The sequence below is a fragment of the Seriola aureovittata genome, chromosome 2, assembly GCF_021018895.1.
Source record: "Seriola aureovittata isolate HTS-2021-v1 ecotype China chromosome 2, ASM2101889v1, whole genome shotgun sequence".
In the NCBI taxonomy this organism is placed as follows: domain Eukaryota; kingdom Metazoa; phylum Chordata; class Actinopteri; order Carangiformes; family Carangidae; genus Seriola; species Seriola aureovittata.
The window spans coordinates 18,726,716-18,742,764 of record NC_079365.1 but is presented as its reverse complement, the minus strand read 5'-3'; the positions used below and the strand labels follow the sequence as shown (position 1 = coordinate 18,742,764).

Sequence of the window (16,049 nt, the reverse complement as noted above, 5' to 3'; positions counted from 1 at the left end):
TGTTTCCCATTACATGACTGTGAGAAGAGAATTGTTGGGGATGTGTGTGTTATGAAGGGGCTGAGGTGGGTTATGAGCTGATGTCTGTGTGAATCTGAGGGGTCAACGTGGTGCTGGATGTGTCACAGTGAGCATCAATTTCTTTTTCCCACTGTGGAGTGTCCCCAGCTGCTGAGCGGAAAGTGCGGAAGGATCTGGAAAGATAAAAGACAAACTCTTGAAGTGCTCTGCAGACAGAGAATCCAAAAACCAATCTTTTAGCTGATTTTATAATCCCAGAAACAACAGAGGTATGGATCAATGCTCTCCTATTATCATCCAAACAAACACCGCTCACCGCTGTTGCCCTTGTCATCCCTCTGTCCTCTAGTGTCCAGGAAGACTTGTCTTCAGGGAGATCTCAGATGCCCATGGTGGGGACTGAACTCTGGCCTGGTGTCAGATTGAAATGGCACGGTGCTCAGGCTCATTATCAGCCTGATTAACCACACTAATTAGCTGATAATAAAGAGAAAGCGGAGGCCACGGTGTGTTTGGCTGATGCCCGTGGACACCCGGTTGCTCAGGTGCTGAGACAAGATGAGAGTAAAAAAGTTTAGTGGAGGGTGATTTCAGTCAAACCCAAAATAGAACATGCATTTAAGGCGCATGAATACGCTGAAGATCCCTTTAAATGCTCACACGCTGCATCATTTAAATGTGCTGAAGAGGAAAGTCGCAGAAATATTTACAAGAGGAGATTCACAACAACATGACTGATGGGGTGTAACAAGGTGGGGAGGCGAGGTTTGCAACTAAGTTCATCATTTATTCATAGATTTATTGAGCAGGAAGGATGTTTCCTCTCATTCGTTCATCGTGTTAAGTATTTCTGCATGAGTGCAGTTCATTTATTTCAACGTTGATCTTAAATCTTTAATTTCATGTTCAGTGTCACACAAATTCAGAAGTGGTTCACACCTCTGTAAGGTTCATAATGGGTGTAAATGTTCAGGTAGATGGGAAAAAAACAAAGCAAAAATATTGTTCTGTTTGAATTTTTAGTCATTTCCCATGTTTTATAATCACATTATGTGGATTACATCACCCAAAAACATACATTTGGCAAACTCTGAAAGATAAAAAAAAAAAAAAAAGGATAAGGATTTTTAGCTCCCACAGTAAATTTAGATACTCTGCCAAACCTCTCGCTGGGAAGTACAGAGACGTACTTCTTACCCACCAAGATCAGAGGAGGCCAAGAGACAACATGTAATCAGGCATTTAAGTGTTAAGTCATTGTGCCTCTGAACTATGAGGTCACTGCAAACACATCTACCAATATGACTGCTGCAAAGAGCCACAGAATTAAAGTAATAATCCATTTTTTTGCTTCTGAATATTTTCAAAAGAAGCTACTATATCTTATTCACAGAAGAGCATCTGTTTTGTAATGTATTTCTACTAATTTGAGCTTTCATTCAAAGTAGGTGATGAGAAGTGCTTTTAAAGGGTGGGTTACGTTTTCCTTTCTCCCATTTTTTTCCTACTCTGTATTATGCTGTGTTGGATAAGATTTTTGTCACATTTCCAAGAGTCACAACCTTTTGCTTTTTGCCAGTTGTGTTTGTCAGCTCATGTGTTGTTTGCTCCATTTTACCATTATCCTTACCTAACTTCAAACAAGCTGTTTGCTAACATCACACTGCAGCTTCCAGTCTGGATATTGCATGTTATATGCTTGAGTTGAGTGCAGACTATATCCTTGGTTCTTGCAAGAGTAAGTCTAATTACGTTTAAGTAGGCAACCTCAAATTCGATTATCAGAGATTTATTTGCTGTAAAGCAGTGTATGTTTGTTCTCACACAGGCCATAAACAAATACCGAACTGTCTCAGTGATTAGTGGATCTGAAAAACAAGCTTGAAAGCTTTTTAATTAGGCCACTGTTGATGAATGCTACTGTACGTATTTGATGGAGAAGGCTGCTAAACTTTGTTAAAAGCCTGTGGCAGAAAATGTAATGTGTGCTTGGAAACTCGGAGTAAAACGAGGGGAGAGGGCTGTTGCTGTTTGCAGGGTGACATTTTGGCAAAAACCGTCTCAAATCTAAAAATGATATTAAATTACAGCTTGCGTAATGTGGGCCAAAATGGTAATGTTTGTTTCTTTGGCTACAACAGACAGCCCAGATAAGAAAACAACATGTTCTTTTTGTCTCATTCGTAGACATTTCTATTGTTTTTAGTTTTGCCTGAAACGACTATTTTAACACTTGCAGCCTGACAATAGCTGTAATCACTGCTTTACATTCCCCTCTTCCTGTTAATTATGTCCCGTGTTAAATATTGTCGGATTAGGACAGCAGTCAGCGTGAGCTTAACTAGCTCCAGAATATTTGAGTTTTTAATTGCAATGTTTAAAACCTTTTTTGAGTGACAAGCTTTTTTTTTTTTTTTATTGTGACTGTGTGATGAGGTGATACTATCTTACATTTGTCCCTTCTTCCAAATACGTTAATCTCGGTTATATAAGGAGGCCTTGCTGACAGCGGTAGAGACCGGAGGAAATAGTGGCATTGATTCTTGTCAGACACAGGTGGCTGCTGAGGCAGTCCGTCTGTCTGACATGATGCTGTTAAGTCGTCCTTATGCACTCACTGTCAACTGGGTGGCAGTCAGTTAGATTCATTGTCTTCTCTCAGCCAGAAACAAAGGCTGTGATTAACTGGTATGTTCCTCCTCTGTTGATTTACTGCTTGTGTTTAAGAGGCCTCAGAGAAGGCGCACACACACAGGCCATTAAGCACAGCAGTGACATGAAAGCCCCAAAATGAGGTCCCACTGCTGACTAATTCAGAGGAACCAAACACGAAGCAAACGTCATGGTCTCTGTCTCGTAAGACTCATAAATCAGTGTCCATTCGATCACGGCCTCGTGGTGTTATATGTTGAAACATGGGTGGCCAGATCAAGATAGCTAGGGTCACTGTTCACTGGCGTCTTCACTCTTCAGTCTTACTCAGGCAAAACCCAAGCGTGGCCAAGCATAATTGCCTTGGGGATAAATTCTTTGAAAAGAAGTAAAAAACAGAGGCCATTTAAAAAGAAAGAGTAATCCTCTTATGCAGGGCCTGCTTTACAGAAAATGTTAAGTGTGTATTAGTGTCCCTCTCTCTTTCCGTACAGATTTGTTATGTGCGCCGCATGTGTGTGTGTGTGTGGCTCTACTCATCTCAATTAACTTGGTACTGCTGCAACACTACAAAAAGGATATTGTAGATGAGGCATACCCTGATTTCTGTCTTGTCCTGTTCTTTATTTGTGAATATTATTCTCCCACAGACACTTCAAAATGTTTTGAAGTGTTTCACTTCAGATGTATAACTGCATAGAAATAATCTGAAAATAATAACGGAAGGACAAAAGCGTGAGTCCTAGATTGTTATTTTTCCTGTTACACACATTTATTATGCAAATCTTAGACTTGCACTTAGATTTCACACAACTTCATTGGCAGCATTGTGCTTTTTACACTATATGACATTTATTTAGCAGCTATAGTTAGTGGTTAGGATTTAACACACAACATTTATGATGAGCTCATAAAATGTGATGCAGTGTTAAAGATTAAACTACCCAGCAGTCTATGCTGCTAAAATGATGCTTACACATTCATGCATCAGTAATAATAATCAAATGATATAATAATACTATAACACTCAAAATGACCATTTATTCTGCATTGAGTACTTTGACTTTTGTTCAGACTTATACTTAAGTAACTATTTGAATGTAGAACTTTTACTTGTATTGTTGCTACTTTTCCTTAAACAAAGGACCTGAATACTCCTTATGTTTTTCAGACTTTTAAGTTTAGTAGTCAAAAACGCTGCTTGGATCACTCTTAACCATAACAATACCACATTAAATCATCAGATCGACATGATTGCATCATTCACTGAAGGGTGAAGTGACAACAGACCCCCCCCACCCTCCTTTACTCTCCAGTCAGTGTCACTCAGGTTGGAGCATCTAGGACAGCACTGTGGCAGGTCTAATCCTCCTTATCTTAATAGCATCCACCACTATCGCAGCAGCGTTGGGGACAATCGACCCTTTCCCTTTCTTTATCAGCAAAAACCACTTCCCTCAGCCCCTGCTGTCAGACCCAGCCTCTCTCTCCATCAGATTCCTCGGCTCCTCAACCTCATCTTGTGCTTTGTCACAGTCTCACCTAACTAGTATTTATTTGAAGATGCCTGCCTCCAGTAAAATATTACAAGCTTGTTGGGAGATGTTGTGGCTGATGAAAAGGACAAGTTTTTTGACAGGACAAATCCTCATACACACCACACAGAGCACACATGGTGGACGTGTACCTTGGCTTTGGGTTATTTTCCATTGTCTTCTCATATTCTCACTGTGATGTCAGCCTCAAAGGGGAAGGGACAGGGAAGTCAAGAAAGACTTTTCAGATCAGATTTGAAAAAAAAAAAAAAGGGGGAAAAAAGCAGAGATAGCTGCGTGCAGTGGGACAAGTTAATACCAAGTTTAAGTAACCACAAACTCTGGTTTCCCTGGACAATTGCTCAACTCAAGATAAGTGCATAAATTCTGTTTTAACAAGTTAGGTCAGAGTTTATTTTTATACAACATAATGAATCTCACTGTATTTGACCCCAAAACCACATTTACTTGGAGGGATCTTGACTTATTGTTTCTGGCAGTGGGTTGACCTAAGGCTAAAATACCAGTAGCTCAGCGTAAATGTAATCTTACAATTCACATGTTTCTTCCTCTTTGTTCTCCAGTGGTGATACCAGAGCTGAATATGTATCATTGTCAAATGAAATAAACTCATATACAGAAACATTGTGCCATGGCTGATAATCCTGGCTCAGACGATCATTTCTGATGTGTGATTTGAAAAAAACCCCCATCAGATTCTCTTCATCAGAGCTGTCAGATCAGTTGATAGACAGATAGTTAGATTTGTTGCAGTTTTTAATGCATCTTTCTGTGCATTTAGGGAAAACAACCATTGTTTTTATGGTTTTTGAAAGTTTTCCAAAGTTGTGACATTTGGGACACTCCTCTGACTGAGACACACATTAAGAGCAATCACTTAAAAATAGACATGTGATCATGTGTGGGACCTGGGTGAGAATGTCACTTGAATTTTCATATATTGCCTGAAATAAACATGTTCATGTTTGTGTTTGTATGTTTGTTATTGAAGACCCCCGTCCACTGAGGAATGTGTTCTGCTTATTGTTACTTCACGTGGATGTTTGACCTTCTCTGCACGAGTGATGTATGTGCAGAGTTTGGCACTAGAAGGCTTGGACATGTGCACATTCATCTGCTGAAGAGGGGGAAAGTTTCCAAGTGCTCACCTTAAATCTCAGTTTAAGACATGTACACTTTGTATGAGCAGGACTCTGTGACACGGGTGCACTAAGCAGGTTACACAAGAGTAATGTGAAAACTTGAAACCTCCAGCGCGCATACTGTATACTGAGAATGGACTTGCAGTGAAGTTGAAGACGTGTTGTGTCCAGTAGTTTGAAACAAAAGAGTGAAATCTGGGAGGCAGTGAGAGTGAGTAGATGTAATTTAAAGAATTTTTAACCAGGTAATTGAACTTTTTCCTGGAAAAACCGTATCAACCACAAATTATGATTAGTAGATATTTTTACGTCTTAAATCATGTCTGGAGAAGCTGTTTATTCAAGATACATAATTTAAAATGTGTCCTGTATCCTATAATTATACAGGATGTGACAATGTTTAACAGTTACCCATAGATAATCCTATGTAATTACTTTATATAAGATCTTTCATACTAAAACTATCTAGAAGACAAAAGAAAAAAAACAATCAAAAAGAAAGAGTGAATGTGTAAATCACAGGGTTTACTAATACACTGCTTTTCACTCTTGATGTAGTTCATTTTAATAATATATATATTATAACCCATTTGTTATTCCAAATGCCTGACATTTGAGCTTATTATTCTATGAATAGTGATTGAAAGATGGACTGATAGACTATGATTATAGGGACTCACAAAAAATCCACCCAGAATCAAACTAGGCAAACTGCTTTTTGTTTGTTTACAGAGTAATGGTTGTGACAGAGTTAAATGTACAATATAAGACCTTCTTACACAGGACAGGACTCTGAATTGCACGACACAAGAGAGCAGGACACATCCCTCCTCAGCATATCAAGCCACAGTTATGGTTTCACGGTTATGGGATTCATTCTACAATTATTTTACCACCTTTCTCCGAAACACACCTTTAGTTTCCTTAAAAGAATGACATCAGAATCATTTCTCTTAGGTCATATGCTTGTTGTTTAGCAGAAATGTGAGTAATTACGCCTTTTTCTTTTGTTTTTGTTGTTGATGTGTCCGTTATCTGTGCCTAATGAACAATGAAGCGCTCTGGCAGCAGGCAGTAATTGCTTGAAGCCCAACAGTGGGGGTGTAATTAGAGAGACAGGGAGGAGTATATAACTTCATGACTGGCACCGTTTAATGATAATGGGGTGCAACTCCACACTACTGTGGTCAGCTAATCATACTGGACTGGCCTGGACAGCTCTCAGCACAAACGAGCCGTGACTGGAATAGTGAACAGCAGCTTGCCCACGCAGTTCCACCCCATTCGCTCCACGGGGCATCAGGCATATGATTATGGCTGTGACCCTGCACCACCTGCAACACTGTCATTAGTGCCACCATGGATGGACAGGTTTAATATAAATAAACTAATGTCATCAAGCCACCCAGCGAAGGATGAATACATACCATTGTCAACACTTTTACAAGCACATGTTGTCGATACATTGAGTGGAAAATCAACATGTTGACCCATCAACTATCAGTCAACATGTATGTCTACAACATGTTCAGTCAGTTGTTGATCAATATACCTGTAAAAATTCCATATAACAGCACTGTCACATGTTACACCTTTACAAAGCTTGGAAGGTCTGTTTTTGTTATAAAACTTTCACTGAGGTACTCATTCAAATACATGTTTATTAGAGTATTGAGGTTGTAGTTAGTGGTGGTTTGGAGGTGTTGTATTAATTCTTCCTCCCTTATGTTTGTAAATGGGTTGGGCAAAACATTAGAGACACCTCTCAATATAATGCTGTCCAGTTCAACACCACCACAAACTTTATTGCCACTGTCTGGGATCTGGTGGCAGTTAAAGGTTTATACATATAGGTTAGTGAACCCCTCATCTGATATTTCATGTTGTTGGAGTTTGAGTTACATCTCAAGTGACCTGTGAACCTCTTTCTGACAAGGAAGACGTCAGACCCTAAATTGGATTTTAGTAGTTTTCCAATAACATCACGTTATACTTACATTTGCCTCTCGACAGGGTGCACAGTCAGATGGTATAAAGTCTGTTTCTACATGCTGTAAATCTCAGAGTAAATCATTTATATTTTGGCTCCCATATCATCATTATAACCAACAATGAAAGAATGAGCTTGAATTGTGAATATATAGTGTAAAGTTTGTTGATGTAAACCTCATGGATTAGAGACCTCATGCTTTCATGTTACTCCAGGTTTTATGATTTTGTCCTGGCACCTCTTGCAGCTGTCCTCATGGGAGTTTCCTTTTTCCCTCTTAGCCTGCCCTGACATTTATTCCTTCTTTCTACCTAATATGGTTTTCTGGGGAATATTTTGTCCCTGTTCTCTCTGGAGCTGCAGTGGTGCTGTTTAGGCTCAACTAACCTTTGAAGGCTTGTTATGTCTTCAACAGACTGTTTTTCTTTGTTTTATTTCCTTGAGGTTTAGCTGATATAGCTTTATGAATTGATTCAACCTGACAAGATCTTTCTAATAAACAGTTGTTCAGAGATGTTCACAAGCCTGTTCCAAAGCCGAATCATCTCTCATTCAGTGTATGTCTGATATTTGGAGGTTATCATCCCACGTCAACAAAAACGGTGCAAGTGTACGAACTCAAAAACAATCAAATTGTTCTGTAATGTATAGTACTACAACTGAAATGTTCACTGAATCTGAAACAGGACACACACGAGATAACTGTGCGGGTACAGTCCCAGATCTTTACATAGCTTGCTCACCACTGATCCCAGAACCCTACTTGTTGAATAAACTAAAACACTAATACCTTCCTTAAAAGTGACATACATTTCCAAAAAGAAAAAGAAAAAAATCTCTATGCTGGTGCTGGCTGGACTTCTTTGGAGCCCTTGGATATGGTTGTGGAGAGGAGGATGCTGCACAAACTGTTGAACATCATGTAGAACATCTCACATGCACTCCATGACTTGCTGGTCAAATAGCAGTGCACTTTCAGTGAGAGACTTCTTCAGCTCTGCTGAAGGACCACAACAGGAAGTCATTCTTGTCATCTGCTATCACAGTAAAATGATCCTCTGTGTCAGGAGAGGGGACTCCTCTGACTCCTCTGATAGTTTTTTCCTCGTAACAGTAGAGAGTGCTCACCTGGAGTTTTTATTTATTACATTATCTATCACATCTGTTATATATCAGATCTATCTATCTATCTATCTATCTATCTATCTATCTATCTATATCTATCTATCTATCTATCTATCTATCTATCTATCTATCTATCTATCTATCTACACTGCTGAAGAAACTGAACTTCTTGCAACTAATTGCTGCTTGAAATTTAACTTAATATTGTGTTTTATCCTGGTTTATTTACTTAGCTGCATCCCCTATGCTAATTGAGTAAATTACGCCCTCTGTTGTTCAATATCATGTCCTGTAGCTTAAATCAAAGGTATGTCTGTCACTTTAAGAGAAACCTCGGACGGTTACACTGTATGACGAGTAGAACGTTCGCAGCCAATCAGATCATTGTTGTCAATACGTTGTTATGGCGTCCAGTTTAATTCACGAGAAGAGAGTTTGTTTTACCTCGTCAGCTCAACGCGATTTCAACGTGCGTTAAACTTTAAAATGTCCTCCATAGACCGTTTGGACGCTTTACGAGAGCAAAACAAAGATCTACTGAACCAGCTGAAGCGGCAGAGAGAGAAAGTGGAGAGTCTAAGGGGCTGCAGTCATAGCCGCAAGAGGGAGAGAGAGGACGAGGCAGAGGAGAGGATACAGCCTGAAGACATGGTGACGTGCACCGATGGAGACCGCAGTTCGGCAAGGGCCGCCCTCGCCAAACTTACCGTGAGATTTGCGGGTAATGAAACAGCGTAAATTGAGGCTGAATGCGTAAGAGAAAACTGCACATATGAGCTGAGTTAGCTACCAGATAAGATCTGTGTCGTAGTCCAAAATGTTCTAATGTACCGTCACTTCATTTATGAAATCTCTGCACTGAACTCAGTCGTTAAAAAAAGCTCTTTTGTAATGCGCGAGACAACCCACACACCACATTAAACACAAAGCTTGGACATATTTTGTCAAAGTATAACCGCGTTTAACTCCCTGCAGTCTACAACAAGTAGCAAGTGAAAGTCAGTTACACTGCTAATGACTTACTAGCTTTCTCCGGAGCTGAGGTGCATTTAAGCGTTTACAACTTTGGTACAACTTGTTGACTTTACATCTCCGCATTCTGTGGTGTGCAAGCGATGAATTGAAAGAAAGATCCTGAATCATTGATCTGGAAATCTTTTCCTCTGTCTCCATCAGATACATGTGAGAGACAAACAGGCATCTCGCGCACTGTTTCCACACCATCTTTGGTCTCCAAACATAGAGGAGGGATTGCTCAACATACAGACTCATCAGTCATTTTCAAAGACAGTGACAGACATCCTCAGGTCCAGGAGAGGCGACGGGAAACAAAGCCACACAGCAATAAACCATGTTTAGTAAATCACAGTAAAGAACAGGTAAGCAAAAGAAACGCAGCTTAAAAGATAAACATTTTCAACATAATTTGATTTCCTTGAAGCGAACCAATTGCAGTGCATGTCCAAATGTCTAATGTTTATGTTGTTATTTCCATATGTTTATTTTACTAAAGGTTCTACAGTCACTCAGCCACCTTATAGTTTTAATTTATCAGAGGACTGTTGGGGGGTGTATTTAACCAATGAGGAAGTATAGGAGATAGCAAGATGGATTTTAGACTTTTTAGGACCCACAAGTTCAAACATTTGTCAAAATGAAACTTAAATTAATCAGCTTCAGCTGCTTTCTAAAGCTTTTTACAGTAAGTGATGACTCTTTAGAGTTTGGTAGGAAACACAGACGGAACAACAGAGCCAACATGCTTGTTATGCTTTTGTATGAACTTTTACAGAATTTCCTCTTAAGTGTTAGTGTTTAATCTCTGCCAAGCCAAAGAACAGTGACTGTATCCAAAAATATCTGAAGAAGAACATACGGATCACTAATTCTCTTCACAATTTGTTTTCTGAAGAGGGAGGTGCGGAGTCGAGTCACATTTCAGTCTGACAAATGTGAAGAGATACCTGCCTGTGACAGGCATCATTTGCAGCCCTTACTTGGATATGACTGGATCGCAGGTACTGGTCTCTCTTTTTATGTCTCTTTCAAATGCATAATCATCTAATGGAGGTCTAATATGTGATGTTTGTTTTTTTTCCTCTAAGGAGTCCTGGATGCTGAGGATTCCTTGATAGAGCGCTCTGACGAGTTCTTCAATGACCTGCACGTGTTTCGATCACTCCATAAAGATGAGTGTGTCCACATGCCACAAGCAGAGTGAGTGATTCTCACTTAATTGCACTTGCAAATGAGTATGTGAGTCAAGTTTACCTGTGATTGATGATAGCTTCATTTAGTCAATATTAATGAGTTCTCTTCATAGATTTTCTGAGGAGAACCATTCAGGGCTGCCGCTGCTAACTAACAAGGATGATCCAGAGACTAACACAGACACTCATCAATGTAAGAGGGTTTGGGTCATTTATTTGAATACTACTACTCACAGAACTCTCATTTTCATTCTTCTTTTCATGACAGCTGAAGAAACTCTTGTCTCCGCTTGTTCACCTCTTCTCCTCCTCTCCTACAGGTACATTCTCTTACAGGATTAACAGCAGACTGTTCCCTGTCCCACTTCACTCTCAGGAGCACTGTCCTGTGTGCAAAACGCACAAATCTTCCCACCCTCACACTACAGCTGAACCAGCTCTTATCAGGTAATAAATATCGTGAAATGCATTTTATGACAACTTATACACAATAAAAAAAAAACTTAACTGCCACCAGCCGAAAGGCAAATTTTTAATTTGTCCCTGCTAGATGAATCCAAAAGGCTATGGAGCACGTAATTTCCCGAGCTGTTTATGTATTGCACTCTGAAACGTCCTGTTCCTGGGTTTACTTGTACAGTGGCTTCAGAAAATATTCAGAGCCCTTCCCTTTGTGCGCACTTGATTGTGTTGAAGATTTAAATGTGATTTTTGCCTATCAATCTACATTCAATATAACCCATAATGACAAAGTGAAAATATATTTTTAAAAACATTTGATGTATTATGGATTAAAAATCAAAAAATCTAATTTACAGAAGTATTCAGACCCTTATTTCAGTAGTTTGCAGAGGCCACTTTGGCTGCATTTGCAGCTTCGAGTCTTCCTGGGTAAGTGTTTACGAATTCTGCACTGGCAGATCTTCTTATCATCTGTCAGATTGGATGTGAAGTGTCTGTGGACTTCCATCTTCAGGTATCTCCGCAGATGTTCTGTAGAATTCAATTCTGGGCTTTGGCTGCAACACTCAAGAACAATCAGAGACTTGACGCCACTCCCGCATGGCCTTTGCTCTATGCTTCCGGTAATTGTCCTGCTGAAAGAGGAACTTGTCACCCCGGTGTCCGGTCGTGTGCACTCTGGAGCAGGGTTTCTTCAAGGACCTCTCTGTATTTGGCTGCATTAATACTTAATTCTCACCAGTCTCTCTTTCCCTGCCGCTGAGTAGCCTCCCCGTAGCATGATGCTGCCACCACCATGCTTCACTGTGGGGATAGTAGTAGCCAGGTTATGGACAAGGCCTGATTGATTGTGCTGATGAGATGATCATCCTTCCAGACTTCTGAAGGTCTGTTGGGTTCTTTGTCCCCTCACTGACCAAGGCCCTTCCTACCTGGTTAGAGTGCTGATGGTTCCAAACTTCTTCCACATCACAATCAAAGCTTTAGAAATGGCTTTTATATCCTTGGTCTGATCTATGTCTCGCCACAAAGTGTTCCAGACGTCTACAGAGAGTTCATTGGACTTCATGGCTTGGTTTTTGTCCTGACATTTAGTGTGACTCACGCGGCCTTACATGTACAGATGGGTGTCTTTAAAAACAATGTCAAGTCAGTTTGCAACAGGTAAACTGCAATCAAGCTCTGGTCAAAGATAATTAAAGCAAACAGAATGCACCTGACCTCAATTTGGAGTGTCACAGTAAAGGACCTGAATAGTTTTGTAAATGAGGGATTTCAGTTTTTGATTTTTAATAAACCAACAAAAACCATGTTTTCACTTTGGTATTGCGGCCTATTGGGTGTGGATTGATGGGCAATTTTATCCATTTACGATTAAATCTACTCATAATAAACTATGCAAAAAGCAATTGTACGTCTATGAATGTTGTTGTCAAATAATGGTACTCACACCAAAATGAATGTGCAATTTCTCTAGTTTTCGTTGAGCTTAAAGTACACTTACCCTTCCTCTAACTCTTTTTTTGTTGTTGTAAGGGTCAGCATCCCTCGCTCCACCCTCTTGCCACCTTACAAATACAAAGCTCATCGGCGATGCAGCTTTGACCCTTCTGATAGTTTGGGTTTGCCATCGGTGAGTAGACGTTCAAATGAGAGAACCCACTGCATGGTGATTTTTGTTTTTCAACTAATGAACCGCCATTTTCCCACTGTAATCTTAACATATTGTGCGAGCACCTCTGTGCCTAACTTAAAATCTTACATCTCAGTGGATCTCCTCACTCTTTTCCAGCACTGTCTCTCAGGCTGGTCACACACAGGTCAGAGCACCCTGCCACCACCCAGCACCCTCGATCTGCAGAGCAGTTTGAAAACAAAGAGCTTCACAGAGTCACAGAACAAGGAACTGGAGGTGAGACACTGCAGCCTTACATCATTGTATCTCAAAGTCCAAATATTACAATACAAAAAAACGGCTCAGTTCTCAAATGATCGTCATGTTATTTTTCAGGATCTCTCTGTGCCCAAAGTGTCCAGTCACCAGATCTCTGACCAGATCCTAAATGTGTCATGCTTGGCTCGTCACAACTTCCAACACTTCCAACCCAAAAAAAACTAAGAAGCGCATCTTACCCAGTGTGCTGAAAAATCAACCATCATTCAGTCTATTTTTAAGTGATCCTTGTAGTTCCTGCAAGCCGTTTGACACCGCCCTAAATGATTTTCCATTTTTATTTATTTTTATTTTTAACTATGTGTTCCTGAAATTGATTCTAAATATTAGACCATTTGTTTTGTCGCGTCACGTTAGCTTGTTTTATGTCTATTTATTCATACATAATGTGAATAAAAGCACATGACATAGCAGCATATTTTATGTTGACAGGAGTTGCATTTTAGTTCTTCATTTTTTCTGAGAAGATTTAGGCTCCACATGTGACTGTCAGCAGCCTTGTGGATGTGAAGCAAGAGATCATAACATTACGCCACAGAGGAAAGGGAAGACATTTAGCACGTATAGAGCACATACAGAGTTCGCCTTGTAAATTTCACAACAATAAGGGAAACATTTTGAATCATCTGTTGCTCAGAAGTACCAGTTTGTGTTTCCCTTTCCAGCTGTTTTCTTTGGCTCCCAGGCTCATGTTTACTTCTGTTTTTAACTTCCTTTGTGACTTCCTTAGTGTGGGGCTGTGAACATGAAGACACAAGGGCAGTAGGTACTATACAGATTTCAAAGGAAACCACAACCACCTATACTGTAGCCACCCTTCCTATGACATAACTTTTTCCGGTTTTTGCTGAGCAGGATAATGTATTTAATGTGTTCTAATCAAATCAATAAAAATGATGAATGGAATTAATCAAAAGTAAAGGAAACTATCTCATTTCCTTTACTTCCTTTTAATTATTTTTTTTCACAATGAGTTCTTTGTGTCCTGCTGTGTGTTGAAGTTACAGTACTTTGATGTTTTATGGCTCAAACAACTTTTCAAAGCAAACCAACATCTATCATCTGTATATTGTTATCTGACTGTTGATAGTTATGTTTGAGCTTGGTTGCTGTGATACCAGAGTGAAGCTTTGTTAACCTTTTTTTTTTTTTTTTTTCTTCATGTGCTAGTTTTCATTAGACAAACACTATGATTTAAAGTTGCTGAGTTACACATTGGCTTCAAATTCCAGTATCTTACTGAGAGATCTTTGCCAATAAACTTACTTGGCTTTGATCAGATCCTGAACTGGGGCTTACATGAAAGTCACAGTCATTGGTTTCCATGGAAATAACACGATTTGAAACTCAATCGAGGCTGATAAGAGATCACAGTGAACATCATTGTTATTGCTTAATACTGCTGATATAGACACAATGATTTTAGACTGTCTGTAGTGAACTACCACACTGTAAAAATGGAACTACAGAAAAAATAAAAGCAGACAGTATGTTCATACCTGACTCAAACAAGTTGCAAGTCTATCATTTAAAAATCGTAACAATTGTGTTGTATTTTTGAAAATTAGATCAGGGCACCAACACATGAAAGTAGGCCAAAACATAGAAAGGTGGAAGTCACGTTTTATACTGTACCAACAAACCTAGTTAAACACTGAAGGTCTGACTTTAAATCGCTCCAGATCGACACGCTAAAACTTATTTAATATAACAGACATAAACATATCGAGCACAATGAACAAAAGGGCTGCTACAACTGTGCATGAGTACCAGAGAAATGTTCAGGATGTGGGAGGGGAAACTTTGTTATGAAATGTCAGCAGCTCACGCAGGAACAAACTATGTAAAGCACATGGGCATTTAACTGGGCACCCTTAAAGTGGGCTTTAGTGCCTTGCTCAGGAACACTTCCCCAATGACAGTCACAGAGCTTATGCAGGGTTTCTGGTTGAAACAACATTTCTGTTATCACAAATGTAACTTTCAGCTACGGTATCCTGCCACAGCTTAGAAACCCAGCAGCATGAATCAATTATCCTAAAAACAGTAAATTAAGTTGATGTCCTGAATATTCAAACTCTGTGATATCTAAAATGTTATATATCTGCAAACCAAGCTGGGGTCTGTGAGGCTACAGTGCATCTGGACTTGTCTGTTTATAAACACAAAGAGAAAATCTCAGTGTTTCCACTTCCTCTATTGGGGTTATTTCTATTTTACACTTACATATAACTACTATATTATTTTATGAGTGAGATGATTTATAATGTAGGGGGTTTACATTTTGAATTCCAGAAGTGGGACCTGTATTTTTGTACTGTATACTACAGGTTTTTGCAAAAATACCAACTGACCAAATGTTGGACTTTCCAGACTGAAAACCCTTGACCATAGAAACGTGTTCTCCGTTTAAGGAAGTGTCATGTGCCTTACTGACAGCAGACATTTTCAAATGTCACAGGAAAAGCACAGGTGAAATCAATAACATTAATGATGACGCTGTCCCATTGAAATCCGTTAATATTATTAGATCCACCTGTGCTTTTCCTGCATGTTCAAATGGCTCCTGTGATAAAGTCCTTTGGGCTGCACCAGTGATGATTTAGGTGTGTCCTATTACAGGGAAGATATACTTTGTATTATATCTTTAAAAATAAATTCAGGAATCTGTCTTCACATTAAAATTATTTTTCTGTTGTGTCAAAAAGCCACATTAAATGCTATAAAACCATAAAACAGTTTTCGTGCTTCCATAAAACAAGAAAACCTCTATAAACAAAAGGTATCAGGCGTCTTCCATGTGGCGGTATGGCATCAGATTTTAACCTCATCTAAACTATGTCTAACCTCATAATGGTTGTTCACATCAGAGCAGTGAATGTGGGTTAAATGCCTGCCTGCTCGTTTCCTTCCTCCAAACACTCGTCTCAATTCAAG

At 39.5% G+C, this 16,049-nt stretch overlaps 1 protein-coding gene across 1 annotated transcript; it reads left to right on the top strand.

Moving 5' to 3' along the window:
• Window positions 1-8,888: 8,888 nt before the first annotated feature.
• On the top strand, window positions 8,889-14,615 carry miip (migration and invasion inhibitory protein). The gene is made up of 9 exons (XM_056365516.1): window positions 8,889-9,207; window positions 9,663-9,865; window positions 10,399-10,504; window positions 10,592-10,703; window positions 10,810-10,889; window positions 11,017-11,143; window positions 12,695-12,791; window positions 12,951-13,070; window positions 13,170-14,615. Exons 1-9 carry the CDS (start codon window positions 8,973-8,975, stop codon window positions 13,275-13,277), a joined length of 1,188 nt encoding a protein of 395 aa, XP_056221491.1. The 5' UTR covers window positions 8,889-8,972; the 3' UTR covers window positions 13,278-14,615.
• Window positions 14,616-16,049: the final 1,434 nt, after the last annotated feature.